At 37.2% G+C, this 24,949-nt stretch overlaps 1 protein-coding gene across 2 annotated transcripts; it reads right to left on the bottom strand.

Annotated features, from left to right (window-relative positions):
- Positions 1-713: 713 nt before the first annotated feature.
- LOC117303089 (whirlin-like) lies at positions 714-23,053 on the bottom strand. 2 transcript variants are annotated; one of them, XM_033787164.1, is made up of 15 exons: positions 22,151-23,053; positions 15,942-16,154; positions 14,862-14,987; positions 14,268-14,555; positions 13,311-13,532; positions 12,667-12,762; positions 10,442-10,585; positions 10,078-10,167; positions 9,063-9,325; positions 8,156-8,167; positions 6,804-7,005; positions 6,485-6,562; positions 5,547-5,960; positions 5,120-5,302; positions 714-4,772 (listed from the first exon to the last, which is right to left on the bottom strand). In XM_033787164.1, the coding sequence occupies exons 1-15, from the start codon at positions 22,892-22,894 to the stop codon at positions 4,581-4,583; spliced, it is 3,267 nt and encodes a 1,088-aa protein (XP_033643055.1). In that variant the 5' UTR covers positions 22,895-23,053; the 3' UTR covers positions 714-4,580. The 2 variants fall into 2 exon arrangements, with proteins under 2 accessions (XP_033643055.1, XP_033643057.1); XM_033787166.1 differs by lacking the exon at positions 8,156-8,167.
- Positions 23,054-24,949: the final 1,896 nt, after the last annotated feature.

Here is a 24,949-nt window from a genome sequence, read left to right as displayed (position 1 = left end):
AATGATGTTAACGGCACTATCGTGATAATTTATGAAGGCACTGCACACGTTTGGTAGTGTCAAGGAACAATTCTCTATTGGTGTACGTCTTGCATAAAATAACAAATCTCGAAAATTTAGGCTCAACTGGTCATCACAGTTGCAAGAGAATATTGAAAGAAAAAACCAACCTTGTTGCAAAACTTTGTGTGCTTTCAGACGCATAACTTAAATTATTATTTTAGTGGGAAATTACCTCTTTCTCAAAAACTATGTTACTTCATAGAGCTGTTTCTCACAATGTGTTGTTTTATCAACAGCTCCCCATTGCTCGTTACCAAGTAGGTTTCTGCTAACAAAAATTAGTGTCCAGTGCCTTTAAGACTAAAAGCCTGTATGCCAAGACTGTTCAAACTTGTAAAAAGATGATAATAATGTATCGCTACTGGCCTGAATAAAATAAAATTGTTCAACTTATTTTCTATTTATCTAGACTTTCTATTCATATTTTAAGATCATAATAGCCGCCAGTGTTTGGTCGCCATTCAAGTCGTTTACAACTGATATTGATAAAACTCAATGCACCTACGTCTGCTCGCAGCAAAACGATGGTCTTGAAATCAAGACAAGGCCCACGTATGACAGATTTTAAATTAGCAGGAATTTGCTCTTTTGTTTTCTGATATTTTGGACGACTCTTTTCCACAATGCAAACACATCAAAACATAAACAAGTTTCAGTCCTCTTCACTCTTTAATATCAACAAACTATGGTTTTCAACTCCACAAGTTGTATATACATGACACAAATGAAATAATAAACACTCAATTATATTTGTAGGATACACAAAACCTTATCAATATACTTTCATGCAAACTAAACTGAATGTACTATGGCGTAATCGTGAATTAATAACAAACCATTGATTAATTAAGATAAATTAATAATAATTTTGAATTTACACAACCGAATCACAGTTGGTTCAAAGTAATGGATGGAATTAAAGAAATTGCCACAAGATATCGTCAAATAAAATTACGAATTCGAGGACGGAACAAAAACAAAATCAGTTTTCAAATAAATTCTAACAATTATTATTGGCACTGGTCAACAAACGCATTCGTTAGCGGTTTGTTTCAAAGAACCGAATGTGTTAATTGTATCGAGAGTAACTGTTAATGTTCGGCTTTATGAACAATGACTTTATGAACACAAAGGTACCGAAAATCTTTATGTTTTCTATTACACCCCAAAAATTGAGACATCAGAAGATGTAGAGTAAATGCTATCGTGATTCAATTATGAAATAAAAACAATGTTTAAGTAAGTAGATGTGAAGCTTTGCATGAAATCAAGTTCAATACAAAATTGGCTTGGGGATATTTACAATTATTTTGGTATACCTTTGTAACATTGGCTCACATTGTTCCAGCCCAAACTCCTAACCCAGTGATGGGTTAGGCTGACGTACACACATGCTCATTGGACCATTGAACCTAATAACCATTGGGCACAATTCCCTTAAAAAAAATCAACCTCTTTCAATAATAATGTAGACTTTTGGAGACGCGAGGTGGCAGTAAACCACTCAAATATACTATAAAAAAAATCAAGAAAATCCATATTAAATTTTGTAATGAAAATTTGATTTTTTTTTTACAACATTGATTATCCTAAACAAAAGTTGTACAAGTATATACGTACAATTTGTGTGATGATTTGAAAACAAGAATCATGCACAAAACGGTAATATGGAGTACAGCACTTTATAACATAGATTTCTTGACAACATTACAATAAGTTTTGTCAGCAAGGAGTTGGCAAACATTAGGCAGCCTTTGAACACAACAAATAAATAAGTATATATAGCTTTTAAAAAAAAAGTTTTTTAAATAAATACAATGCATTTTGTTTAAATCAAAAATCCCAATGCTACCCAAGTGTCATATAACCAGTGAGGAAACCAAAAGAAAGTCATTATGATATAGACATTATCTTATAATTAAGACTCAGACCATTATGATAGTTTATCTCATAAAATTTATCATAATAATGACTTGAATCTCACAATAAGTCATGATGTTTTGTGTTTGTGTAAGTCATAAATAATTCTCGTTCAATCCCAATAATGCTTCCATATAATGCTGGTATTTCTTGCAAGAAAAGTGTAATTTTCAGACTGGGTAAATTTGTACAAAATATTCAAGGTGAAAATGGTTGTCACCTCAGATCAAAGAACAGAATTAAATAACAGTTCTTCTCAAAATACATTTTTTAGGAAATTGTAAATAATGCCTTTTGGAATTCTGTATGTAAATGTCTGTAAATCAGCCTCTTTGACAAAAATTCATTTTTACAATGTGTGCAACACCCTATTTGAAATACTGAAGAAAAAAAATAATGAAACTAATTAAAGGTGCTGTGTCATAATGATCAAAGCTTACATGAACTCTCACCAAGTTACCGCTTGTGCACACCCAGTCACCAGTACCCAGTACCATCTATGAAGGGTGCTCGAGTGTTTAGTAAACAGGCCTAACTTGATCATGACGTCACAACCCCTTTGATCATGACGTCACAACCCCTTTGATCATAACGTCACAACCCCTTTGATCATGACGTCACAACCCCTTTGATCATGACGTCACAACCCCTTTGATCATAACGTCACAACCCCTTTGATCATAACGTCACAACCCCTTTGATCATAACGTCACAACCCCTTTGATCATAACGTCACAACCCCTTTGATCATAACGTCACAACCCCTTTGATCATAACGTCACAACCCCTTCCAGTAATCCAGAGGGCGAACCTTAAATCAAACCTTCAGGTACAACAAAAACTAAGAAGTTTAAAACAAACACACAGCCTTGCTGAACCCGAAAATCAACCGTAACAAGTTTATGAAAGTAGGCCTACACACACACAAAGGACATTGTACAACATTAATCTACATTGTTTATGGAATGTTCTGTATGTACAAAGGTAATGACAAGGCAATGTACTCTCTTCACAAGTATAAAAATAGTTTTATAGAAAAGTCAAACAGGTAAAAAAAGTACTGAAACTATCAAGTGCTTTATTTTAAGTTGGATACTGTACCAAATGTCCAAGGCAAAGTAACAAATGAAAGTTTAAAAAACTTATCATTTTAAAAGGTTTTACCTTCAGAAAACAAAATTAATGTCAAAACTATTTGCCACTTAACCATAACACACACACACAGAATAAGTACCTTAGAACACTTCCATTGAATAAAAAACACCAGCTATTTTGTAGCAGCATAATTTAAGCTTTGACAACAGTGTGAGTAGGATTAGTCAAACTCGCTTTAGGCTGTGACTTTTATTGGTCGTATCTAGTTAACCTGCAAGTGCTCCCCACATTTGCACAGAATATTACGGTTCAAGGTAAAAATATTTTTGTAGGCACAGTTCATAAAAGGCAAAGGATTTCAGTACAAAAAATAGCTACTGCTTAGACACCACAATTATTGCTATTAAAGCTTCACAAAAAGGCACATTATTTCAAATGTTTAAGTAGAAAAGGATACTGGGGTTATAAGTAGAAAAGATTGAAAATTATTTGCTGCATTTCTGACAGCTAACCTTGTTAACATTTAATGTTGGCAAATTTTCAAATTATGCAGTTTTAAAGAAAAGAGTATCTCACATATCCCTGTGAAGTTATCGGCACAGTTGAATTACATAGTTTATAAAATGAAATAATTAAAAATGTAAATGTTCAAGGCGTGTGTTCTTCAGGAGTTTATAAAATTGTAACTTGTATGTATTGTTTGACTTGTTGATTCCATGAAACAAAATTGTAGGGAAAAAATGCTAATTTATTAGTTGAAAAAAACAGTACTAACAATAAATAAAAATGAATCTGAATAGAAGGCAATGTTCAAGGTGATTAAATAAGCCACAGTTGGTAAAGTTTAAAAAATATTATTAAAGCGAATTTCAAGAGTAAAATAATGCTGTCAAAAAATAATGCTTTTATTTGTATTATAAAGACTGTAAAAACCCTGTTTTGCAAGAAGGTGTTAACCTAGAAAATTCTGCATGTCACCTTCTTCTTATAATGCCTTCTAATTTTAGGAACATTTTACAGTGAGCTGAAACCATTTAAGTGCAAGGATGGGAGACTTTTTTCGACTCTAGGGGGCAGCAGACTTACTAGGTAAAACCATTGTTTTTGGAATTGTGAGCTTGCTCAATATGAAAAAATAATGTCAATTTACCTGGTAAGTCTGCTGCCACCTAGCGTTCCAAAGTCTCCCATTATGCATGGCAGCACAACTGTACACAGAATTATATACTGAATACTTCATTTGTATAAATGGTACTTCAGTGAACAAAATGTTTATTTGCACTGGAAAACTTCAAGCGAACACAAGCATGGGGGGACAACTGCCTCCTGTGCCTCTGTTAAGTGTCTGGTTTGCATTGTGTTTTACCCATCACAACAAAGTATCATAATTTCAGTAAAAATAACATGGGTTGATAATAAAATGGCCAGACACGCTGAGGATTAAAAAGGTATATTGAACTATACAAAGTTAAATTGACCAATAAATGTACCTTATCTTGATTCTAGTACTGTATTGCGTACTTGGTAGAGTCAATCACCAGAAAGTTGATGCTGTCATTGGCTTTGTTTTTAAACGCCAGCGCAATGCAACGCGTCCCTTGCTGATGCGAAAGACCCAGTAATGACCTTCCGTTGACCTTTAGGATCACATGACCAACTTTTAGGTTGCTGTTGTGGTAGGCTGATCCTTCATACTATGACAAAGAGAGAAAAAAACAGATCAGTGAAATACGAAGAACGGAGTGGTGTCAGCCTCCAGCTGGAGTTGCTGATATTTTAAAATAATAATAATAGAGGCCAGTTATAATGCGCCATGTCCGTCTTATGGACACTTCTGGCGCAGGAGAGATGCAGAAGTGAGTCTACAGTCGAATTTGATAAACAGAGGCGTACTGGTTCATATTTTTCCTTCCATCAGTAAAATACAAGCAATGGAGTGGTGTCAGCCTCGAGCTAATTTGCAGAAATTTTTTAAAAGGTGTTGACCTGTTCACACTTAAAAAAAAAAAGTCTCGTTTCACAGAAATTGCTCTCAACTCACCTGAATCTTAATAATCTTTGGAACAGGTTGTCTGGTTCCAGCCCCTCCCTCTACTGCTATTCCCAGATTAGGTCTTGTCTTTCTAACGCTGATTAGTTCCATCCCTTCTGGGAATTCGTCATTCAGGTTGACCAATGGGAACTGAACCTTCTTCAGTGTGTCCGTTGACTCTCGCTCCGATACCTGTCATAGAAGAATGACATTGTTTTATTTGACATGGAAATCAAACCCAACCTCATACATTTGTATTAGGCATGCGTTTTGGCGAAAAAAACTTTTTGAAAACCCATGGCAATAAAAATTTGGTGCGTTTATGATAGCCAATCAAAAACAGGGATCAGAGTTTCCCCATCCATGTTTTATTTGACTGACAAGAGATAAGTTGTACTGGACTAATTCTAATTTCAGAAATAGCAGATTTACTCACGTGTGCGTTCATCCCATTAGAGTTTGTATAAATGCTGCTGCGTGATGCTCGTTTGCTGCCACCATGAGTCAAGGGTTGATCAGGTGTCTCATAATTGGCCCTGCTGTACTGCTGTGAATGCGTTGACTTGGTTGTGATAACAGAGCCTTGCCTTGGAGGAGGAGGGGGTCGTGTTGATCCCCTTCCATGACTCATAGAAGGTTGCTCAGGGATGCTCCTAGGTGGAGGTGGTGCAGGAACTGGAGGAGGGGGAGGAGGAGTACTAGAGCGAGATACTGAGGATGGAGGAGGAGGAGGAGGGTTGGATGGTTTGACCAGGTGGATTTTACTCCTTGGTTGCTTCTTGAGGGCTAGTAAAGCTTCACTCGCCTTTTTATTCTGTTCAATATTCCTCCTCTGCTCTCGCGGAACATGCTGGGAATGATAAGAAAACGGCCACAAACCATAAATGTTCACCATCAACAAGTAAGGTGATATAATCAGGTCAATAACATAATTTCAAATGCCATTTTGTTCTGTTCAATATTTTTCTTCTGCTCTCGCAGATCATGCTGGAAATGATAGGAAAACGGCAACAAACCTTAATGTTTACCATCAACAAGTAAGGTGATATAAACAAGTAAGGTGATATAAACAAGTCAAGATAACATAATTTCAAACGGATAGCAGATGTGGATTGGGTAGAAGATGCTGAAAGTGCATGCATCCCAGACAAACTAGAATAAACCCATTAAGATGGGACACTAGCTAGCAGCCGCCTAGCCTCCTCTGGCAAGATTCTCCAAGCAGGTCTCTGGACCTTCCACCGGGCGTAGCTTTCAAATTGACTGGTAACGGCTCTATCCACACCATAAATTTAACCATGTCTATGATTTGTTATCATCAATTTACAAAAACCAAGCTAAAACAGAAAGATCAGAAAAGAATTAGTATCTTACATGTGTAGGGTCGCTGATCCTGCGGGGAATGCTGTGCTCACTACTGCTAAAACTGGTCTTCCTTGGTGATTCAGCCAACTGAAAAGAGGATCATTTCAATATTTCAGGATAGGTGATAGTTTTCAAGATCATCAAATTTGAAACTTTTTTATCTTGAAGGATTTGAGAAGAAAGCGTAAAATATTGTTACATTTTAACACACAACAATAAAAACAACTAAAAATGGATAAGACGATTACAAACAATTTGGGTTTTTTCATTACTGGCTAAAAGTAAATATTCAATAAATGGATTTTCATTTTTGTTTTTAATAACTCACAGCAGCCACAGAAGAGCCCTCTGTTGAGAGACTGTCTAGACTCAAACTCCTTGGTAGCCGATGGGAGGAGCCATGCCTTGTTGAGGCTGGCTCAGGGCTACTTGCAGACTGAGGACTTCCTAGAGATGATGTTGGACTCTCCATGTCACTCAGACTACAAGGACTGTGGATAGTGACTGGGGGGATAGGAGATATTGTAACGCTGTCAGGAAGGAAAACAACAATTGGTTAGTAATGTTCTATTATTACAATTGCAAACATTTAAAACAACAAACAGATCTAAATAGCAATAAATTTGCAGCGAGATAGAGATTATTATTTGAATTACCCTTGCACTGATGTGTGTAAGCACTGAACACTTAAGACTATTGGCAAAGGTTGTGGGTTCACTGAATACTTAAGACTATTGGCAAAGGTTGTGGGTTCACTGAATACTTAAGACTATTGGCAAAGGTTGTGGGTTCACTGAATACTTAAGACTATTGGCAAAGGTTGTGGGTTCACTGAATACTTAAGACTATTGGCAAAGGTTGTGGGTTCACTGAACACTTAAGACTATTGGCAAAGGTTGTGGGTTCACTGAACACTTAAGACTATTGGCAAAGGTTGTGGGTTCACTGAATACTTAAGACTATTGGCAAAGGTTGTGGGTTCACTGAACACTTAAGACTATTGGCAAAGGTTGTGGGTTCACTGAACACTTAAGACTATTGGCAAAGGTTGTGGGTTCACTGAATACTTAAGACTATTGGCAAAGGTTGTGGGTTCACTGAATACTTAAGACTATTGGCAAAGGTTTTGGGTTCAAATCCCAACAATATGCCTGTCATTTTTGTCCACAAAACTTGGGAAGTACTCGGTATATAGTGCTTAAAGGCTTAAAAGTCAAACCAAATAATAACACATAGATTGTTGTATTTTAAATCTTTCCTGTGCTTAAGAACCATAAGAAAATTAATATTGGTTATCAATTTCACTTGCTAAGCAAAAACGATCAGGAAACCAGTCTCTGGCAATGAGAGTACATTAACATATTATTTTGGATGGTGATTCATTTGTGCTAAGTGAATTGTTCTTTGCTAATAGCAAAGTTTGGTGCTCACCGGCTTAAACTGGGCCTTGTAAACCTACTCATGCTTAGTTTTCCTAAACCACAAATGAGGCTTTGGTTTTTTCAAAACTATGGAAGCAGCCCAGGCGAAAGCCTGAGCCCTAAAAAAGCCCATTGATTGTCAGGTACTCTTACTTTGTTTTCTCATGACATTATAATTACAAATAGCAACAATACCCCCTCCCATCAAAACACCCCTCTTTACAGCATTAGTATCAACCCATTTCATGTTAGTAAATACCTTTTCTTGTAGCTAAAGGAATGCACCATTAATTAAGGAGGTTGATTCAACGTGGATCATGCAGTGAAAGCAGCCATGGGGGTGGAAACAAGGGGAGAGGAAAACAAAATTGGGATTAGTGCAACCATTATAGGCAAGCAGGGATAAGGTGGGGGCTTGTTGATTACAACCGTGGAAACCAATGGGTCCTGTTTCTAGCAGTGGGTACCAATGGGTAGCAGTGGGTATCTTTGGTGTGGGTTGTAAACATAGCAGGGAAAATCAATGGGTCCTGTTTCTAGCAGTGGGTACTAATGGGTAGCAGTGGATATCTTTGGTGTGGAAATCCAAAGGGTCCTGTTTCTAGCAGTGGGTACCAAGTAGCAGTTGGTATCTTTGGTGTGGGTTGTAAACATAGCAGGGAAAATCAATGGGTCCTGTTTCTAGCAGTGGGTACTAATGGGTAGCAGTGGATATCTTTGGTGTGGGTTGTAAACATAGCAGTGGAAATCCAAAGGGTCACATTTCCAGTAGTGGGTCCGGTAACAGTGGGTATATATCATGTACAGGATGAAAAAACCTCTTCACCAAGCCAGATGATGGTTTCACAAAGAAACTAAAGTTAGACGAAGCAGACTTTTGTTTGAATATAAAGCGATTATGATCAAAACTTTTAGGTCATTTCTTCTTTTGTGTTTTTCCTTCTTTGATTAATTTCTATCAAACTTTATTTGAGCTCTTTTGTTAAAAAAGTGTGCCATGTATTGAATACTGCTCAAGTGCTTTGTAGCTCTTTAAATTTTGCTAATTTTTATTCAATTCTATTTTTATTCACTTTTTTTATTTAATTGTTGTCGATTATTTCATTATTAATTTGTTTGGGGAGCGGGACTATGGGCAAAGTATAAAACTATGGAATGATTTTTACCGATTGCCGTTTCTGCTACTGACTCTACTACCATTAACATCTACCCCACTGTCTTCACTTGGGCTCTTCATTGAGCCACTGTACATCCCATCGTGGCCATTTTTCCCGCCTCTACTAGTGGAAGGCTCCTCATGGTGATGGACGTCCACAGTGATGGTGCGTTGGTTGGACTGTTGCATTGATTTTGTAGGGGTGATTCTTGTGGACTTTGGGTTACTTATTGGTCTGATGAGTGATGGAGGGGATGAATCTATTGCAAAGTCCTGAAAAAATAACAATTTTTTTTGTTACATTTAAGTTCCTTTAATCAAATTATAGGCTTCAAGTTTCATCACAACTGTGTTAAACAGTCTCAGTCTATACCATTGTGTCATTACCAAACTGAAAAAGTGGTGAACTGATAAAGAGGTGAACCAGTCACAAACGGTATAGTGCTGGTAAGCGAAATTGTTTTGTGCTAAGATAACTTTGGCACTTGGATAACCTTTTATGGTTAGATTAGATGACGTTTGTGTTTTTAAAACTACTGCTCTTTAAAACTGTCATGCTTGGATAACTTCTGTGCTTAGATAGTTTATGCTTGGAAAACTTTTGAGCTTTGCAAACTATCGTTCTTAAAACATTTGTGCTTGGATTACTTCAGTGTTTTTGTGCTTCGATAGTTTGTGCTTAGATACCTTTTGTGCTTACAAAGCTTTTAGCAAGCTCTATGAGATTGACACTGGACAAGGTAAGGGCCATGATACACCTTTGGCCAAAATAAAAATAAACATGTTTAGCAGCCTGCCTTTTTAAAAAAAAGGAATGATGCGTTTTTTTTTATTTGTTTTTTTTATATATCAATGGCCTCATGCATATTTTTAAAGACAACCTGCTGGGTTATTTTGCCTTGTCCGAGTTTGTTACAAAATTATTTTTATTTTTTTAAAGAAAAAAAGGAGGCGGCCTCCAAAAATGAAGTGGGCAGGGACGCTAAACTTTTTTTTTTGCCCTAATGTTAACAAAACAAGCTTACAGGTAAGGAGAAATCTGGAAGTCCATTTGTATCATCATTGATCTGCCTGGGGTCAAATCCATTATACCACTCATCCTGGTCAGAGGTCATCTGCAAAGGTCAACCAAGGGTCATGAGTTTAAATACAAATATGTGTGATGACATTTGAAATTCCAACTATGACTTTTGAAAGTTGTTTTCTAGCCTTTAGCTATCAATAACTAATTTGTCATTCAGTAAGCTTGAAATTTCTGAAAATATTGGAGGAAAGCTGAAAATTCATGGAATAGTAACAAATATGTTTGAGGGAAAGGGTGATTTAAAAAAGAAAATTGCTACAAAATAAATGTCAAAAAATGAATGACATGAATGGTGAAGATTTTACCTTGACGAAGGATGGTAACTGGGCAGGAACATGAGGTGGTGTGATCGGCCGAGAGTCGATAGAACTTGACGAATAATGGCTGCCAGTTGAGAACGTATCAAACGAACTTTCCCTTTCATTCATAAAGTGGCCTCTTTGTCTGGCCTGCAAACAAAACATAGAAATGAAACGTTTAAAACTACAGTATTATTTTGTATAAACTGTGAAAATCCTGAGTGTATAAAGAATGAAAAAACAACTTAAACGAAGACTACAGGCCTACCAAGTTTATTTTTCAGTTAAATCAAATATTTTGAAATTCTATGTATACCATATTTAGGAAATAAAAATAACCACAGAAGTTTTCATATAATACAAACTAAAAACATTGAAACAACAGTTCAACTTTGAGACTTTGATGCCTTTTCGCCAACAAATCCATCCCATGGCTTATAATACTCTGTCCACGTTTCTATGAATGTGTTGAGTGACTATCCATTAATGAGATTTGATGGATTCAATCCAAGTTGGCAAAATGTATTCTTTTCTGAATATAATAAGTAGGGTAGATGGCCTTAGCTTTCGATCCAAACCGGACCTTCTTCATATTCTTCTATGAATGTAATATGAATACATTTTATATTCACAACTAGTGGAACAAGTGAAAACAAAATGCACTAGCTTAAACACAATAAAAATTATTTTAAAGATTCTCCAACGAAGAAAGAAATATATATTTAGGATTAATGATAGAGTAACTTGTACATGTATACGGTAGAGCTAGATGCTCTGGATATGTAACAAGACCAAAGTCGGACTAGAAAGGTCAAGACAGTGTCTCTAGTCTAATCATTGAAATATGAGAAGTGTGGCACTTGGGTTAAATTGAATATAAACAAATATCTTCAGACTAAACTGTCAAGCGTTGTACAGACTCCATGACTGTGAACACTATCAACCATTTCAATATGGAGATTGTTTTTTCTTCTCGTTTATCAGAGTGCATCCACATCTTATAAACAGATGAGTGTAAATATTTAAAGGGTACATGTCAGAAATTATGCTTTAAGTGTAATTTTTTCAGGTTTTTAATAAATAATTTCCACAAATTGTACTTTTTAACACAGTTTTAAAGAGTGAAACCATATTTGTCAAAATCCTCCACAGGTAAATTACCACCAAGGCCAAAATGAATCATCTGCTTCATAAACATTTCAATATTTACTTTATTCCTTTTAATTGAACTCTGGTCTACACATAAAGTAGTACACCACACTTTCAATTTCACAATCGTCGCCGAGTAATCACAAATTGTCCAGTAAGCACAATGACATTGGGCCATCACGTCCTCAACAGAATTAGCAACAGCTGGCATGAACATATGATTTGCCCTCTGGCTCACACTGATTATTTTTGCTCAGAGCTTATTTACCTGCGAGATATTTTTTTCTAAGTTAGGAATATTTACTCTGGATGATCCACAGATGTTTTGTTAAATGGCAAAGGTTTGCTTTGGTTGAAACACAATGGACCAGATGAAAGCAGACAAATAAATTATGTGTGGCTTTGGAGTTAGATTACAAAGTTTAATTTCCGATAAAAGTGTGTATGTTTATTCCCAAAAAGTGAAGTGGTCAAATTGTGTATGTATTTACTTCGACTATACTAGAGAATTCTAAAAAATAGCTGTGTTAGTCTGATAACACAAGGAAGGTAATGGTAGCACTTTAAGAATACCTACTTACATAGAATCTGCATGAGTTTTTATAGCAACAACTATTCTTCATCAGATTCAATGAACGGGGACCAGCACCCAGGTAAATGTATTATACATGAACGGTAGTTGGTGCAACAAAAGCCCATGTAGTTTTTTTGTGTGATTAGTCTTTAAATGCTACCATAGTAATTTCCTTGTTTAATATTAGAGAATATTATGAACTGATCCTTCAAAACTACTGTGTACTAGTAAACACCACTGCTCAGATTGCTCTGGTGGCTACTAAAAATGGTCAATTATTTTGGTTTTTATTCTTCCTTTTCAGATGTGAATACATTTTGCAGTCAGTGTATGTAATTTCATTTTCACAAATAAACTGGTTGGTACCATTTTATCTTGAATCTAACGCTTTGACAATATAGGTTTACAAAACAAAAGTAAATTGCACAGTTTACTAGTCCAGTAGGCAACTTTTAAAAAGCTTCAAATCAACACGGCCTAGAAATGATGAAAACTTTTGTATGCTTACCTTCATTGACTCAACCTCTCTTTTTAGCACCAGTGAATCAAACTGATCAATGTCCCTCGGAAACACAAAACTACGGATCTCAGAGAACAATGAAAACTGGAAAAAAGAAATAATAATACTTTTAACAAATTGTACAAGTATAATTCATAATTACAACATCAGTTTGAACTTGTTAATTAATTTCAATTCTCTTGTTCATATTTTGTCAAGGTCTTTGTGTACCTTCATGACAATCAAAATAAGCATATCGATTATGGTTTTGGGGGTCTTCAACAAACATTCCCTTGACTTTAACGATTATGGTTTTGGGGGTCTTCAACAAGCATTCCCTTGACTTTGCAACATTCACAAATTATTACTCGTGAGGATTGGTAGGCCTACTGGTTGGTGAGCTTTTGAAGTGAAAGTTATCTTTTCCTTGGCTGATACTAGCTCTGTACTTAAAGTATTTTCAAAGATGTCAAGGTAACCAACTAATAGCACTGAGGATTAATTGAGACATATCAAGAAATTAACATTTATTCCCAGCACAAACATTGATGATAAATAAGACCAATCCTACCCTCGTCTGACTTGCTTTCCCTGAGGCATTTTTCGGACACTTGTTACCCAAATCTCTGACATGCCTTCACGGCTTAACCCACCTTAGCATGTGTGTTGAGAAGCTCAAATAACGCCATGACCAAGGCGTCGATGTTGATGGTCCCGTTTTGGTACTCCCCAAGGTAGTACATCATTGTCCCTCTCTCGTTCTCATTCAACAGGTGTTTTGCCTGGTCCTCGATCATACCCCAGGCTTGGGTACCGGTGCCGAGGGTAGAGTTGTACATGACTTGGGTGCCTGCTATACCCCTTTTGAAATTTGACTGTTAAGAAGAGAGAACAAACATGTTGAGACATTTTGGGGCAAATAATAAGTGTTCCAGTTTTGCCTAGTTAGCAGTCAGTAAATCAAAAATTGCTGGAAACATTTCTGCCATATATCTACACATTTAATAATGTTCCCTTTAAATAAAACATCTGACCATAGGCAGGTCAATTAAATGTTTCACATTATGATTTATAAGCTTGAATGGTTTTTGACTGGTACCCTGAATGAAGATATTGACAAAATAGGGAGAGCGCCAACTAAAGGGCTAGTAGCTAAGTTGGTAGAGCACCGGCAAGTTAGTCCAGAGGTCACAGATTCCAAATCAAGTCAAATGCTCATATTTTTTAAGGAAAATGAACCACTCATTAAGCCCGGTTCATACTTCCTGCGAATGCGAAGCGAATCTTGACGTCACAAATTCGCAACGAACAATTCGCAGCAGTTGCCCTCTGCTCTACTCCCTTGCGAATAATGATTGAAATTCTATGCATGCACTTCCAGTACTTTATAGAAGGCTCTGTACCCAATTTTATAGAGCTGCTTAAACAGGAAGTTGCGCTTAACAATTTTCTGCTAAGCAGAAATGAGCAGGATACCAGCCACAAATTGTAATTGTTTTGCTTTGCTACGTTTTGAGCTGAGCAGCTCTATGAAATTGGGCCCAGTTTAGGCTCGATCTTCTTTCTTCATTTTGAGTAACTCTTTACTTTTCACCCCTTTCCAAACTTACAGGAAAGCCATTGTGTTGATCACCATTCACCACGTTTCCATTGGTTCCATTGTGCACCGTCTCACCATTCACCACACTCCCTGGTCGGGACACCTGACTGGGTAAGTCTGACACCCCGTCTCCCGTTATCCACTGCGTCCTGTCGATGGTCGTCCTTGCATAAGGGAGCTTGCCAACATCTTTTATCGTCATCATCATCAGTTTGGAAGACTTGAGGATGTTGACGGCCTCCTGGTGGTTGATGTCCAGGAAGTTTTCTCCGTTGACGTCCAAGATCTGATCTCCAACCTGTTGACCAAGGTAAATGTAAAACATATTATTAGACATAGGATTCAAACTGCCTCAAGCTAACGGCAATCTTTGTGGCCTGTTGGTATGACACTGCTCTAGAATTGAAACCGTCCTGGGTTCGAATCTCACCAGAGTAATATGCCTGTTTTTTTTCACAAACTCATGAAAGTACTGAGTATACAGTACTAATACACATCGGTGTGTATGGGTCAAACCAAAATGAATAAACAATTTTAACTTAAAGAATGAGACTTTATTGGGTTTTGGAGTAAAATTTCAATGTACAATCATTGCAATTCCTACCTTGAGCTCAGCTTGTTCTGCTACAGAGAAGGCGTCGATTCCAGTAATATAAATACCCAGACTGAATTCACGACCTCCTCTGATCATCAACCCAAGACTCTCACCATCATCTACTACAAGGTTCACCTGATCAAATCCACAAGAAAAAAAAGAAAAAACAATCTAAATGATAAATTTTAGCATTCTATCTTTCCCTTAATGGTTTAGGCATGGATTAGTTATCACTGTAATAAGGGAATAAAAGGGTACCTGGTCATTATCAACTATTTAAACACCCCCACGTGACGTGCTTATGAATTGCCTCCTGCGCCATGACAGATAGTATTCCATGGGACAATTAACCAAGAATAACAATACATGTACCTCATCTTTAATCGTATTATAATACTCGCTGAGAGAAAATGGAAGAGCAGCGAAGTGGAACAAATATGATAATTAAACACAGACCACCTGGAATACCTTTAACCTTGAGGAGTCCTAGTGGAGCTAATTGTAAACGTGCTGATTATTGGGCATGCACATCATTCTTGGTTATTGCACTTTGATGGGGGTATATGTTTATTTATCAGGCCTGATACTTCACAGAGGCAATTCAACAAAGGTAATCGCCTCCATGCCCCGTGGTCATTGCCTAAGTGCCCTTGAAATGCTCCTGTAGAAATTCACAATTTTCTCAAGTAAGTAGCCCTTTACCAAGGAGAAAATGCTTTGGTACCCTTGCCCTTTCAAAAACGAAGCATACAGGCCTGTATAATTATCCATCACTTTTCTTGGTACAAAAAACTAGCGGCAGACTTTGGAACTGTGCAGTAGCCATTCAGGTCATGGCTTCTGTTGCCCAGGTATTGCCGCTATGAATGTTTCCCATGGACTTCAGGATTGTCATAGGCTTGTAGATGTGTCCCTTGCAAAAAGAAAAATACACAGTCCTATTAAAGGTGAAAATCTGTACCTGCAAAGGCAAAGAGGTTAGACCTCTCCGCACCCCCTCCCCTCGCCCCCAAAAACCCACAATTTTTCACTTTTCAGTCCTTTGAGTTTTCAGTAATAGGTTTTGTTAATAACCAGTGCAGGACTGACCTTCTTTTCATCCCCATCTTTGAGGAGGTTCAGCCCGCTTTTCCTCCCTAATGATTCCGTCATCCTTCGCCCCATCAGGTCAACATCAGGAGGGGGCGAGACACTGCGCCCCTGGGGGTCTACCCAGGTGTAGGTCTGGTGGGAGACAAAAGAACCTGGTACTCGGCCAACTGACTTGACATAAAGCACAAGCTTCTTGACTGATTTCAGCACCTGTATTAATAATAAGAATAATAACAGTAATATTAATAATAATCATAGTTAGGCTCTATGTGCACGTACAGTATATGTAAAGAAAGACACCTAAGTTGCACAAAGGAAATGACAAATCAACATACAATTTGTGTATATACTACCATTCCTTTTTATTAATAAAAAAAAAGGTCTTTCCCTATCCCTGAGATGCTCCTCCCCTTTTCCCTGCGATGCCCCTCCCCCTTGCCCAGGATACATACACTACTAGTGCTAAGGGAACCACAAGTACTTGTAACTAAACACAGTCAATCTCCTAAGTTGGTAGAACATCAGCACATGATTTATTCAGAGGTCGCAGGTTCAAATCCTGCTCCAGTAAAAAAAAAATTGTTGAGCTCAAAATTAATATACATGTATTGCTGTTATGATGATATCTGCATTTGTATTTTACAATTTACATAAATATTATGAATTCTCAGAAATAAGGACGGTTTACGGCTGTGGATAACAATAACTTTACCAATTAGTGCATATATATCAAGCTCATAAAAACTTGTGCTCATAAATGCATGATGCTGTTCGCTTTCACAGTAAAATACCTCTGATTAATCACTGGCTACATGATGACCACAGCACAGATACACTATACCAAGCTATACAAATGCATCTACAGACTACATTTGTACACATCTGACATTTTGCAAATTGATTTATCAGCGAGGGCCTACATTCATCCAATTGATAACCAGACCAATTTCAACATTGCGTGGGGACAACCAACAGACGATTTGACTCAATAAGTTGTAAGCCAATTCATCAACTAATACTGAATCCTTCTTTTGCCAATTTTCCTTTCTAAGATTGAGAATATCTCCCAAAATAAAGCTAAACATTGCGGATTTCATGATACCATTTCTGCTTAAACAAAAATTGTGAATTTCCACAGCAATAATCTTCAAAAATTCCACAAATTTGAAGTAAATTTGTTTCTTATTTTGCTGCATTATCATTTATGCACTATGGTGTTATGATAAAAACGGAGTGCAGTGCGTGGTTCCAATCGAACTGCAGTAAAATTTGACTCATTGAGTTACCGTTGGGTCACCATGGTAACGCCACCACTGTATACATGGTTGCTTTTCCCTGGAGAGTACTACATGTACATGTAGGGGTAAGCAAGTAAGTATGGGTTAATGGCAACCAGTAGAGGTCCATTCAATCAACAATAGCTAGTGCCACAGATACAATGTACATGTAGGCAGGGGTAAGCAAGTAAGTATGGGTTAATGGCAACCAGTAGAGGTCCATTCAATCAACAATAGCTAGTGCCACAGATACAATGTACATGTATGTAGTGTACATTTTGAAAACATTCCTAATTCATTCCACATAACTTCAAGTAGATTAAAAGAATATCACAAAATAGCATGTGAAAATCATATGATTCCTAGACTCAACTGTTCTGTGAGGTATTAAGTCCATATTGAATCGTTTGTTCTCTACTGGTACTGTTGTTGTGTTGTTTCAATGTTTTACTACCATTCACAACTGTCAAAAACTGTCCAAAAAAAAAATTGTGTTGTTCATAAAATTTGCAAACAAATTACCATCAAAGGGAAGTTTCACTCAGTTCAGTTAATAAAGCAATTTATATAATAATTGATAGTTCACACGGTTCACACAGGCGGGTACTCCCCCCCCCCTCCCAAATGTCAATGCTCCACCCTCCATTTTGAAATCCTGACATTTAAAATAACCAGAGAGGGAAATGATTTAATGTGATAATTTCAAAGATTTTAAAGCTACACAGTCTTTCCATTCACAAATAGCATAATAAAAAAATATTAAGTAAACAATAAATAGCATAACAAAGGGGGGCTTCTGGAAAAGGAAACTTGGCGTGAGGTGCACCCCAGAAAATGGAGCACTCCCTGTTGCCCCCCCCCCCCCAACAAAAGTGACCCTATTTTAGTGCTGGTTCAAAGGGTCAGGCTCATGGCTAAAAAGATTACGCTGGGCTACTCTTTTGAGGCATTGGGATGGTTTTCGAATATTGAACTGGATTTACTTCAAATGAGAAGTTATTAAACTAAAACAAACAAGAAAAGCCGCCAGGGTTTCTTTGTGATAAACAAAGAGTTGTTATTCTAGGAGTCAGGTTTTCAGGTTTTTGATAAGTCGCCTTGTAACTCTGACTTACAAAGCATCTAGAATAGTCTCCAGGCATTCTACATCTTCTTGATGAAATATTTACATAACCTTTCCTTGACCTATTGTGGGTTAAGGTTTATAAAAAAAGTCATTGATAATAATATGCATTACTGCATTCATTTCAAGTCATCATCCCAATACAAAAAAACTTGCATTGTATGGAAAAATAACAAGTACAGTAACTCTAATTAGTCAACTCACAAAGTACAACCATCGCGTAAATCTGTTTTGTGAGGATTGTTAGCTCTAGAAAGAGCTTGAGCTACTCATTTCATGGGTAGACCAAGTTAAGTGGTAGAAAACTCTGCTCTAGAATGAAGTGGTTGCGGGTTGGAATCCAACTGAGTGTAAAATGCTTATAATAAATCGGTGTGTGGTAAAACGCAAAACATGCAAAATGTTTTTCAACCCAAAAATGTTTAATAAATATTTGTCTATGTTGAGGTGAACAAAGACAAATTTGAACATGTGACCCCTAGGTTTAAGTGCAGGTGCTTTACTAATTTCTGATAGCAGGAATGGGGACAGATTGTAATTTTGTGTAATATTTTGTCTATGTTTAGGGGAACAACAAAACATTTACAAGAATGGGAATCAAACCTGTGGCTCACAGGTAGTCCTATAGTGATGTTGCATGCCAGGCCTTGATGCTTCCTTTTTGAAAGGGAAAGGGCACCAGGGCATTTTCTCCTTGGTAAAGGGCACCCTATGAGGAAACTGTAAACTTCTACTGGAGCATTTCAAGGACACCAAGGCAATGACCAGGGGGCACGGAGGCAATCGCCTTGTGAAGCATCAGGCATGTGGTGCTCTACAAATAATTGTCTGTATTGGCGAGTCCAGCTTTTGACTCTTGATTCAAAATAACTGAGAAATTACAATTAGATACACAGGGGGAGGAATGAAGGTTTCCAGTGTGTAATTTGTCATTGAGGTTTTTCAGTGATCGATTTGACGTTATTAAAAAATAAGTTCAGCTCTTGGAATAGAATTTTGATCACCTTCAGAGAATGTCAAGTTAATTAGTATGCAATGAATGAATCTAAATTGCTTCAAATAATATGTCAAAGCCACAAACATTATTTTGATTTTTGACCAATAGTGACCATGCCTTTAAAATTATTTTTGTTTTTGTTTAACACTGGATACAATTCAAGGCAAACAATTCTCTCTCCAATTACTCCATGGATTTAGAAAGTTAAAACCCCAAAATCAATCCCCAAATGTAGACAAGGTTAATCATGTACAAGTATACCCTCAACGTTTTAAAACATTCAAGAGGCTCACATCCCACCACCCAGAGACTCCTAACGTTTGTTTAGCACAACAAAAGAACAGCACTGTGATGCAACCTGTGACCAATCAATAATCAAACGGCATATGCCTACAGGACTTTCACCGTCACTAATCGATGGAACTCCTCACTAAAAACACTTTGTAATACTGAATCAAAAAAGAAAACATTGCATTTCCCAACCTTGGATGACATACATACTGGTGAAGAGGATTAGATTGGTAAATAAACTGGCCTCGTTTTATTTCAAAGTTTGCATAATTATTATTATTTTTTTTACTTCTATGACGCATTGTCGATTGAGTAGGGTTTATATTCAATTTACGTCATTAAAATTTAATAAAGAGTAAGTTGTTTTTATTTCACAACTAACAGATTGCAGTATTGTTGATTACAAAAAATAACATACAATTTAGCAGGTTGTTTGTGTAAGTTTTCTACAAATTTTTACTTTTTTCATTAATTTTGTTCTATGAATGAATCGTTTGTATGAATATATCTAATGGACACTTTAAGACGGTGATCATCAATCTGTGAGGTCATCAATCTTAAAAGCCAATGGCAGAATTATAAATAATATTAAAAAAAAACAGTTTTTAGAAACGGTTCTTGTGGCAGACTCCCATGGGGCAACAAATTTAAAATTGTCTTGTCTAGGTTTACACTAATCATAATGTACAATCATGTCAATTTGAAAGCTCTCCAAAATGCTGGTTAAAAAATATTGTGGAATTTTTCAAAATTAATAATATATTTTTCATTGCACCTAATTTTCATTCAAGCATGCCATTTTTGTTTACTCAAACCTATTTTTGATGGTGGTTGGCAAAGGCAAGAATATTTCATACTTTCACATAAGTGTATCATTATTACAAGGGCAAGAATATCTTTGTCAATTACCATTTGATTGTATGTAATAATATTATTACATAAATTCATTTCCATAGAAGTGTATTTGAGACGTTTTAATATTTTTACCTGTGGACTTTTGTCATCACTCATTCATTTTCAATCAGTCAGATACAACGCACAATTACCCCGTGCCTACTGAATTGTCCAAACCACTTAAGGGACGAATTGATTACGAAATCAATTAATTATACGTGTGCACTGAGTGTTTACAAGACGCAGCAGGATATATTTGAATAACAAAAGGCACAGGACCATGCACAGTTATGTTTGTCACTAGGCTACTAATTAAATAATAGCACAGTAGGCCTAAGAAAGAAGCGTGATCTTGTTACAAGCCATTGACGCTATAAACACTTATTGTTGTGGAGTGGCCAGGGGAACTAGTAAGGATGGGAACGGAGGTCAAAATTGTTGGGATCGAGAGTTAAAAGTTAGAGTAATCACCCCTTGAATTTGTCATATGAACCATGTGGCATAGGGTAATTTTTGAATCGGAGATGAATAAAAATTGGTTTTTACCCTTTACCAATGTGTATTTAAAAGAATTGTATACTCAGTACTTTCCTGGGCTCAGTCAAAACAAATCCACAGACAACTCGGGTGGGATTCGAACCCTTAACTGTTGCAAAAAAATGCAAAGGGTTGTGAGTTAAAATCCCATAATCCTATGTTCTCAAATTCATTTTTGTGTAGCATAAAAATACTTTTGCAATTTGGCTGCGCTTAGGATTTTGAAGCAAATTTTTGTCAACTTATTGTTAAATTATTGTTAAATTCTGACAAAAAGACAGCTAAGTGCAATGCACCCTTGAATAAGTTTGTGTTGACCTTTTAAAAAATTTAACAGGTCAGGAGAAGCAGAACTTTGTTCATGGTCAGGCTGCCACTTAAACAACAAATATTATAATGACTTCATCCCTTTGTGCATTGTTCCTTGATACACGTTCACAACGGTAAAAGAGCCCGCATTATAACGTCCTTACAAGTAAGCTGCTTGTTTCTGCAATGTTTGGGATCGGATTTGTGATTGTTGATTTCTAAACTTACAATAGGTTATTTGTTGTTTTATATTCAACTATTTAGTTGTGCTTTATTTTACCTCTTAAAATACTACTCTGAAGGAATTGATAGCTAAAACTATAATTATTGTCCGCTAAACAAGGAAAAAACACCCAGCGTGCACAAATGCCCGAAGGAACTAAAATGACATTTTTAGGGATTGTCAAATTAATATAGATTTCAAAATGGCTAATTTTGTTCTCATGACTTTGACACTATGTACGGTTCAAAGTACCATACCCCATTCCTCTCTGTAACGGCCTGTATGTTTACATTCTGTAAATCTCTCGGAGATGGGTGAGGATATATTTTGACCTGGTAATATAAAAATGGAAGTCGAGAAGCGCCTTTCGCCAGATTTTTTGTGATGATCTAAACCCTTTGGTCTCAAACCGTGGTTTTCTGATAAATCACATTTTAGTTGATAATGAACCATTGGGATAATTAAAACATGACAATACACAACATTCTCCAAACCATCTCCTTTAGAAATGGCTCCGGTTTCCATGACAACTGCATCCACTAGTATCCATCTCACCTTGACAGCTTCTCCATGCGTTATCTTTTCCAATGGGATCTCATTTACTTGAATAATTTGATCTCCAGGTTGCAGTCCCTTTTTCTCGGCCATGGTGTTCTGCTCAACCATCGACACAAAAATTCCCACAGAGTGTTCGGAACCCCCACGGATGCTGAACCCCAGTTCTCCATCTGGGGTATCGGACTTCTTAAGAACGATCCTTCGGACATCTTTATTTGCATCCGCCTCCCAGTTGCTCCCTGCAGTTTTTCTATGTGTTTTACCATGAGGTTCATCATTCTGGTATAATTCTGATGGCTTTGTCCTCGAGGGCATTGTATCAAAATGATGTTTCTGTACACTTGCAACTGTTTTCGTTCTCCCAATGCTGCCTGATCGTTCCCTCTGATTGTAAAAAGGCTCAGCATGTTGCCAGAACAGGGGTTGGTCAGGTGCAGGGATAACCTTCCCAAGGAGTAGGTACAAAACTTTCTTCTCAGGCGTGTCTAAGAGTGACTTCAAATTAGCCACTAATGTATAAACGTTCCTTCGGGAGTTGTACTCATTTAAGGCATGTACGAAGTAAGCCCGATCGTGGTCTGGGAGAGTTGTACTTAGAGCTTCGTGGAGACGGCGAACATTGGCTGACATTGTTCGCGATCCCCCGGACATCAGATCACCACCACCGCCACCTGTACTGTGTGCTGAGCGCGACCGTGGACGGTGGGCTGGCTCGCTAACAACGGACCGATGTAGAGACATTTTGACGATTTATACAATCCAACCAGTTTCACCATCTATCGATCCATAATCCATCAAGGTACTAGTATATCCTGGATTCATGTGGAGTCCATTTCTGATAAGAAAATCCTTGTTTTCCTTGAACTTCGTGTTGAGAAACGATGGCGTCGCGTCGTTGGCTACGGCAGCCAGGCAGCCATTTATCACATTATTATTTCTTAAGAATTTACTCACGCTCGCACAACAGGTGCAATGACGGTGAACGTAATGCTTTGTAAACAGGTACCTCATGAATATTCAAACAAAATAGTCTGATAACGAGTGTAAACATTATAGACTCACATAGGGAGATAGGACGTTCACTAGACTACTTTCAATATGCAACAGACTGTGTTTACATACGGATTTTGATTGGATAGACTTAATTGAGAGTGGATTAAAGCATCAAAACGAAAACGTTTAGAGTTAGAGTAGACTACAAAAAAATGCAGAAAACCAGTAAACTTAAAAATAATATGTGAAATTTGTCTCAGCAGAATTAGGAATAATATACTACCACCGACTACCACTGTCACTTTCTCTCGTAACTCTAATCCAATCAAACCTTGTTTGTTTTTGCATTATCAGCCTAATCATGAATAATCATGTAGCTAGCAGCAGGTGCAGCGTTATTCACGCGTTCATTTTGAACAACAGAGGGCGTAAAATCCTTTACTTTAAAAAAAATGTGTTTTGTTGTCTACACACCACCAGAGCGAGGTGTTCGAAGTTTAGAATGAAATGGAAGTTGCTACAAACATTACAAACTGTAAACATGGATGCATGAACTACTTCAAGTTACATCCCAAGACTGTGGTGAGGACGTAAATAGTCTCTCGGATATAGAAGGTATGTTTACCTGGTTGTATTGTTTGTATAAAACAAGGAAAACATGAAATTCATGAACCTTACTATATTATTAATAATTATTAACGTTACCCTCCTCCCAGACGGCGGGAGGAGGGTAACGTTCGTTATCGCAACTACGTACATGTAGTACCTTCATGACCTTAGTCTAGTTTGAGATGTCGCTAGGCCCACGGATTATTTTTGTAGGCAAGTTAATCGTTTACCAACTTGGAATAGAACACGACTGACAACATAATTGCATTGGAGAGAGGAAAACAAACGATACCAACAAATATAGTAGAGGCTTGTTCACTGGTCATGCTGGTTGTGAAATAGAGAATGACCATGATGGTGATGACAAAGGCTAGCCCCACTTTTGTGGCAAATTTCAGAGTTGGGCACAAAAGCGGGGCTATTTTTGTGTGAATGTGATTGTGCTGTGTACGGATTGTTGTAGGCACTTTACTGAACAAACTGTAGTTAGTAGACCTAGTTGTGATAACGTAACCCTCCTGCATGCTACGCAGTCGGCAGGAGGGTTAAGAACTTAAGTTATCGCAACTATAGTAGACCCAGTAACTGGGGCGGGGCACTGTACTCCTTTTTTCAAAATGTTATCATTATCGGATCGGTAAACTGGGCCGCTGTATTCCTTTTTTACCGATATTATGGCAAAATTTTGAAAAAAGGAGTACAGTTACTGGGTCTATACTATATACTGTACACACGTATGTCACATACATTGTCTAACTCTAATCTAATCGTATAGTCACATCACACCAAGGGCCAGGCCCAATTTCATGGTTCTGCTTCTGTAAATTAGTGCTTTACAGAATCAGGCAATTGCTATTAACAGGAAGCGTATTTTACAAATTTAGCGGTGAATTTCGGCTAGAGCAGAAACTCGGCGCTTGCCATGCAAGCGAAGAGTGATCTTTTAAAGCTCAGAATTAGTAAGTGGTCAAAGTGGAGTATGAAATTGGGCCCAGCCCAGTACATCAATCTCTCCATTGACTACCTACATGTAGCCTATAGTACTCGTAGAAAACTAGAACTATAACGTTTGTTTGACTATCACCACGCAAACCATGTAGCTCTCAAGGAGTGTACTACAACCCACGATCCCTGTCATTGTTATTTGGACCTACATTGTGTACCTACCTACTGCTCCAAGTTCTTTTGAATCCT

The sequence above is a fragment of the Asterias rubens genome, chromosome 19 (genome assembly GCF_902459465.1).
Source record: "Asterias rubens chromosome 19, eAstRub1.3, whole genome shotgun sequence".
Classification (NCBI taxonomy): Eukaryota; Metazoa; Echinodermata; class Asteroidea; order Forcipulatida; family Asteriidae; genus Asterias; species Asterias rubens.
This window is presented reverse-complemented; position numbering and strand designations above follow the sequence as displayed.

Bases quoted from the DNA above. Each gene is read 5' to 3' on its own strand.
- LOC117303089 (XM_033787164.1), bottom strand. From the start codon at position 22,894: ATGTCTCTACATCGGTCCGTTGTTAGCGAGCCAGCCCACCGTCCACGG. The intron at 16,155-22,150 runs GTGAGATGGATA...TTATTAATACAG, and splicing joins CGCATGGAGAAGCTGTCAAG to GTGCTGAAATCAGTCAAGAA. The intron at 6,563-6,803 runs GTGAGTTATTAA...TCCTCTTTTCAG, and splicing joins AGGGCTCTTCTGTGGCTGCT to TTGGCTGAATCACCAAGGAA.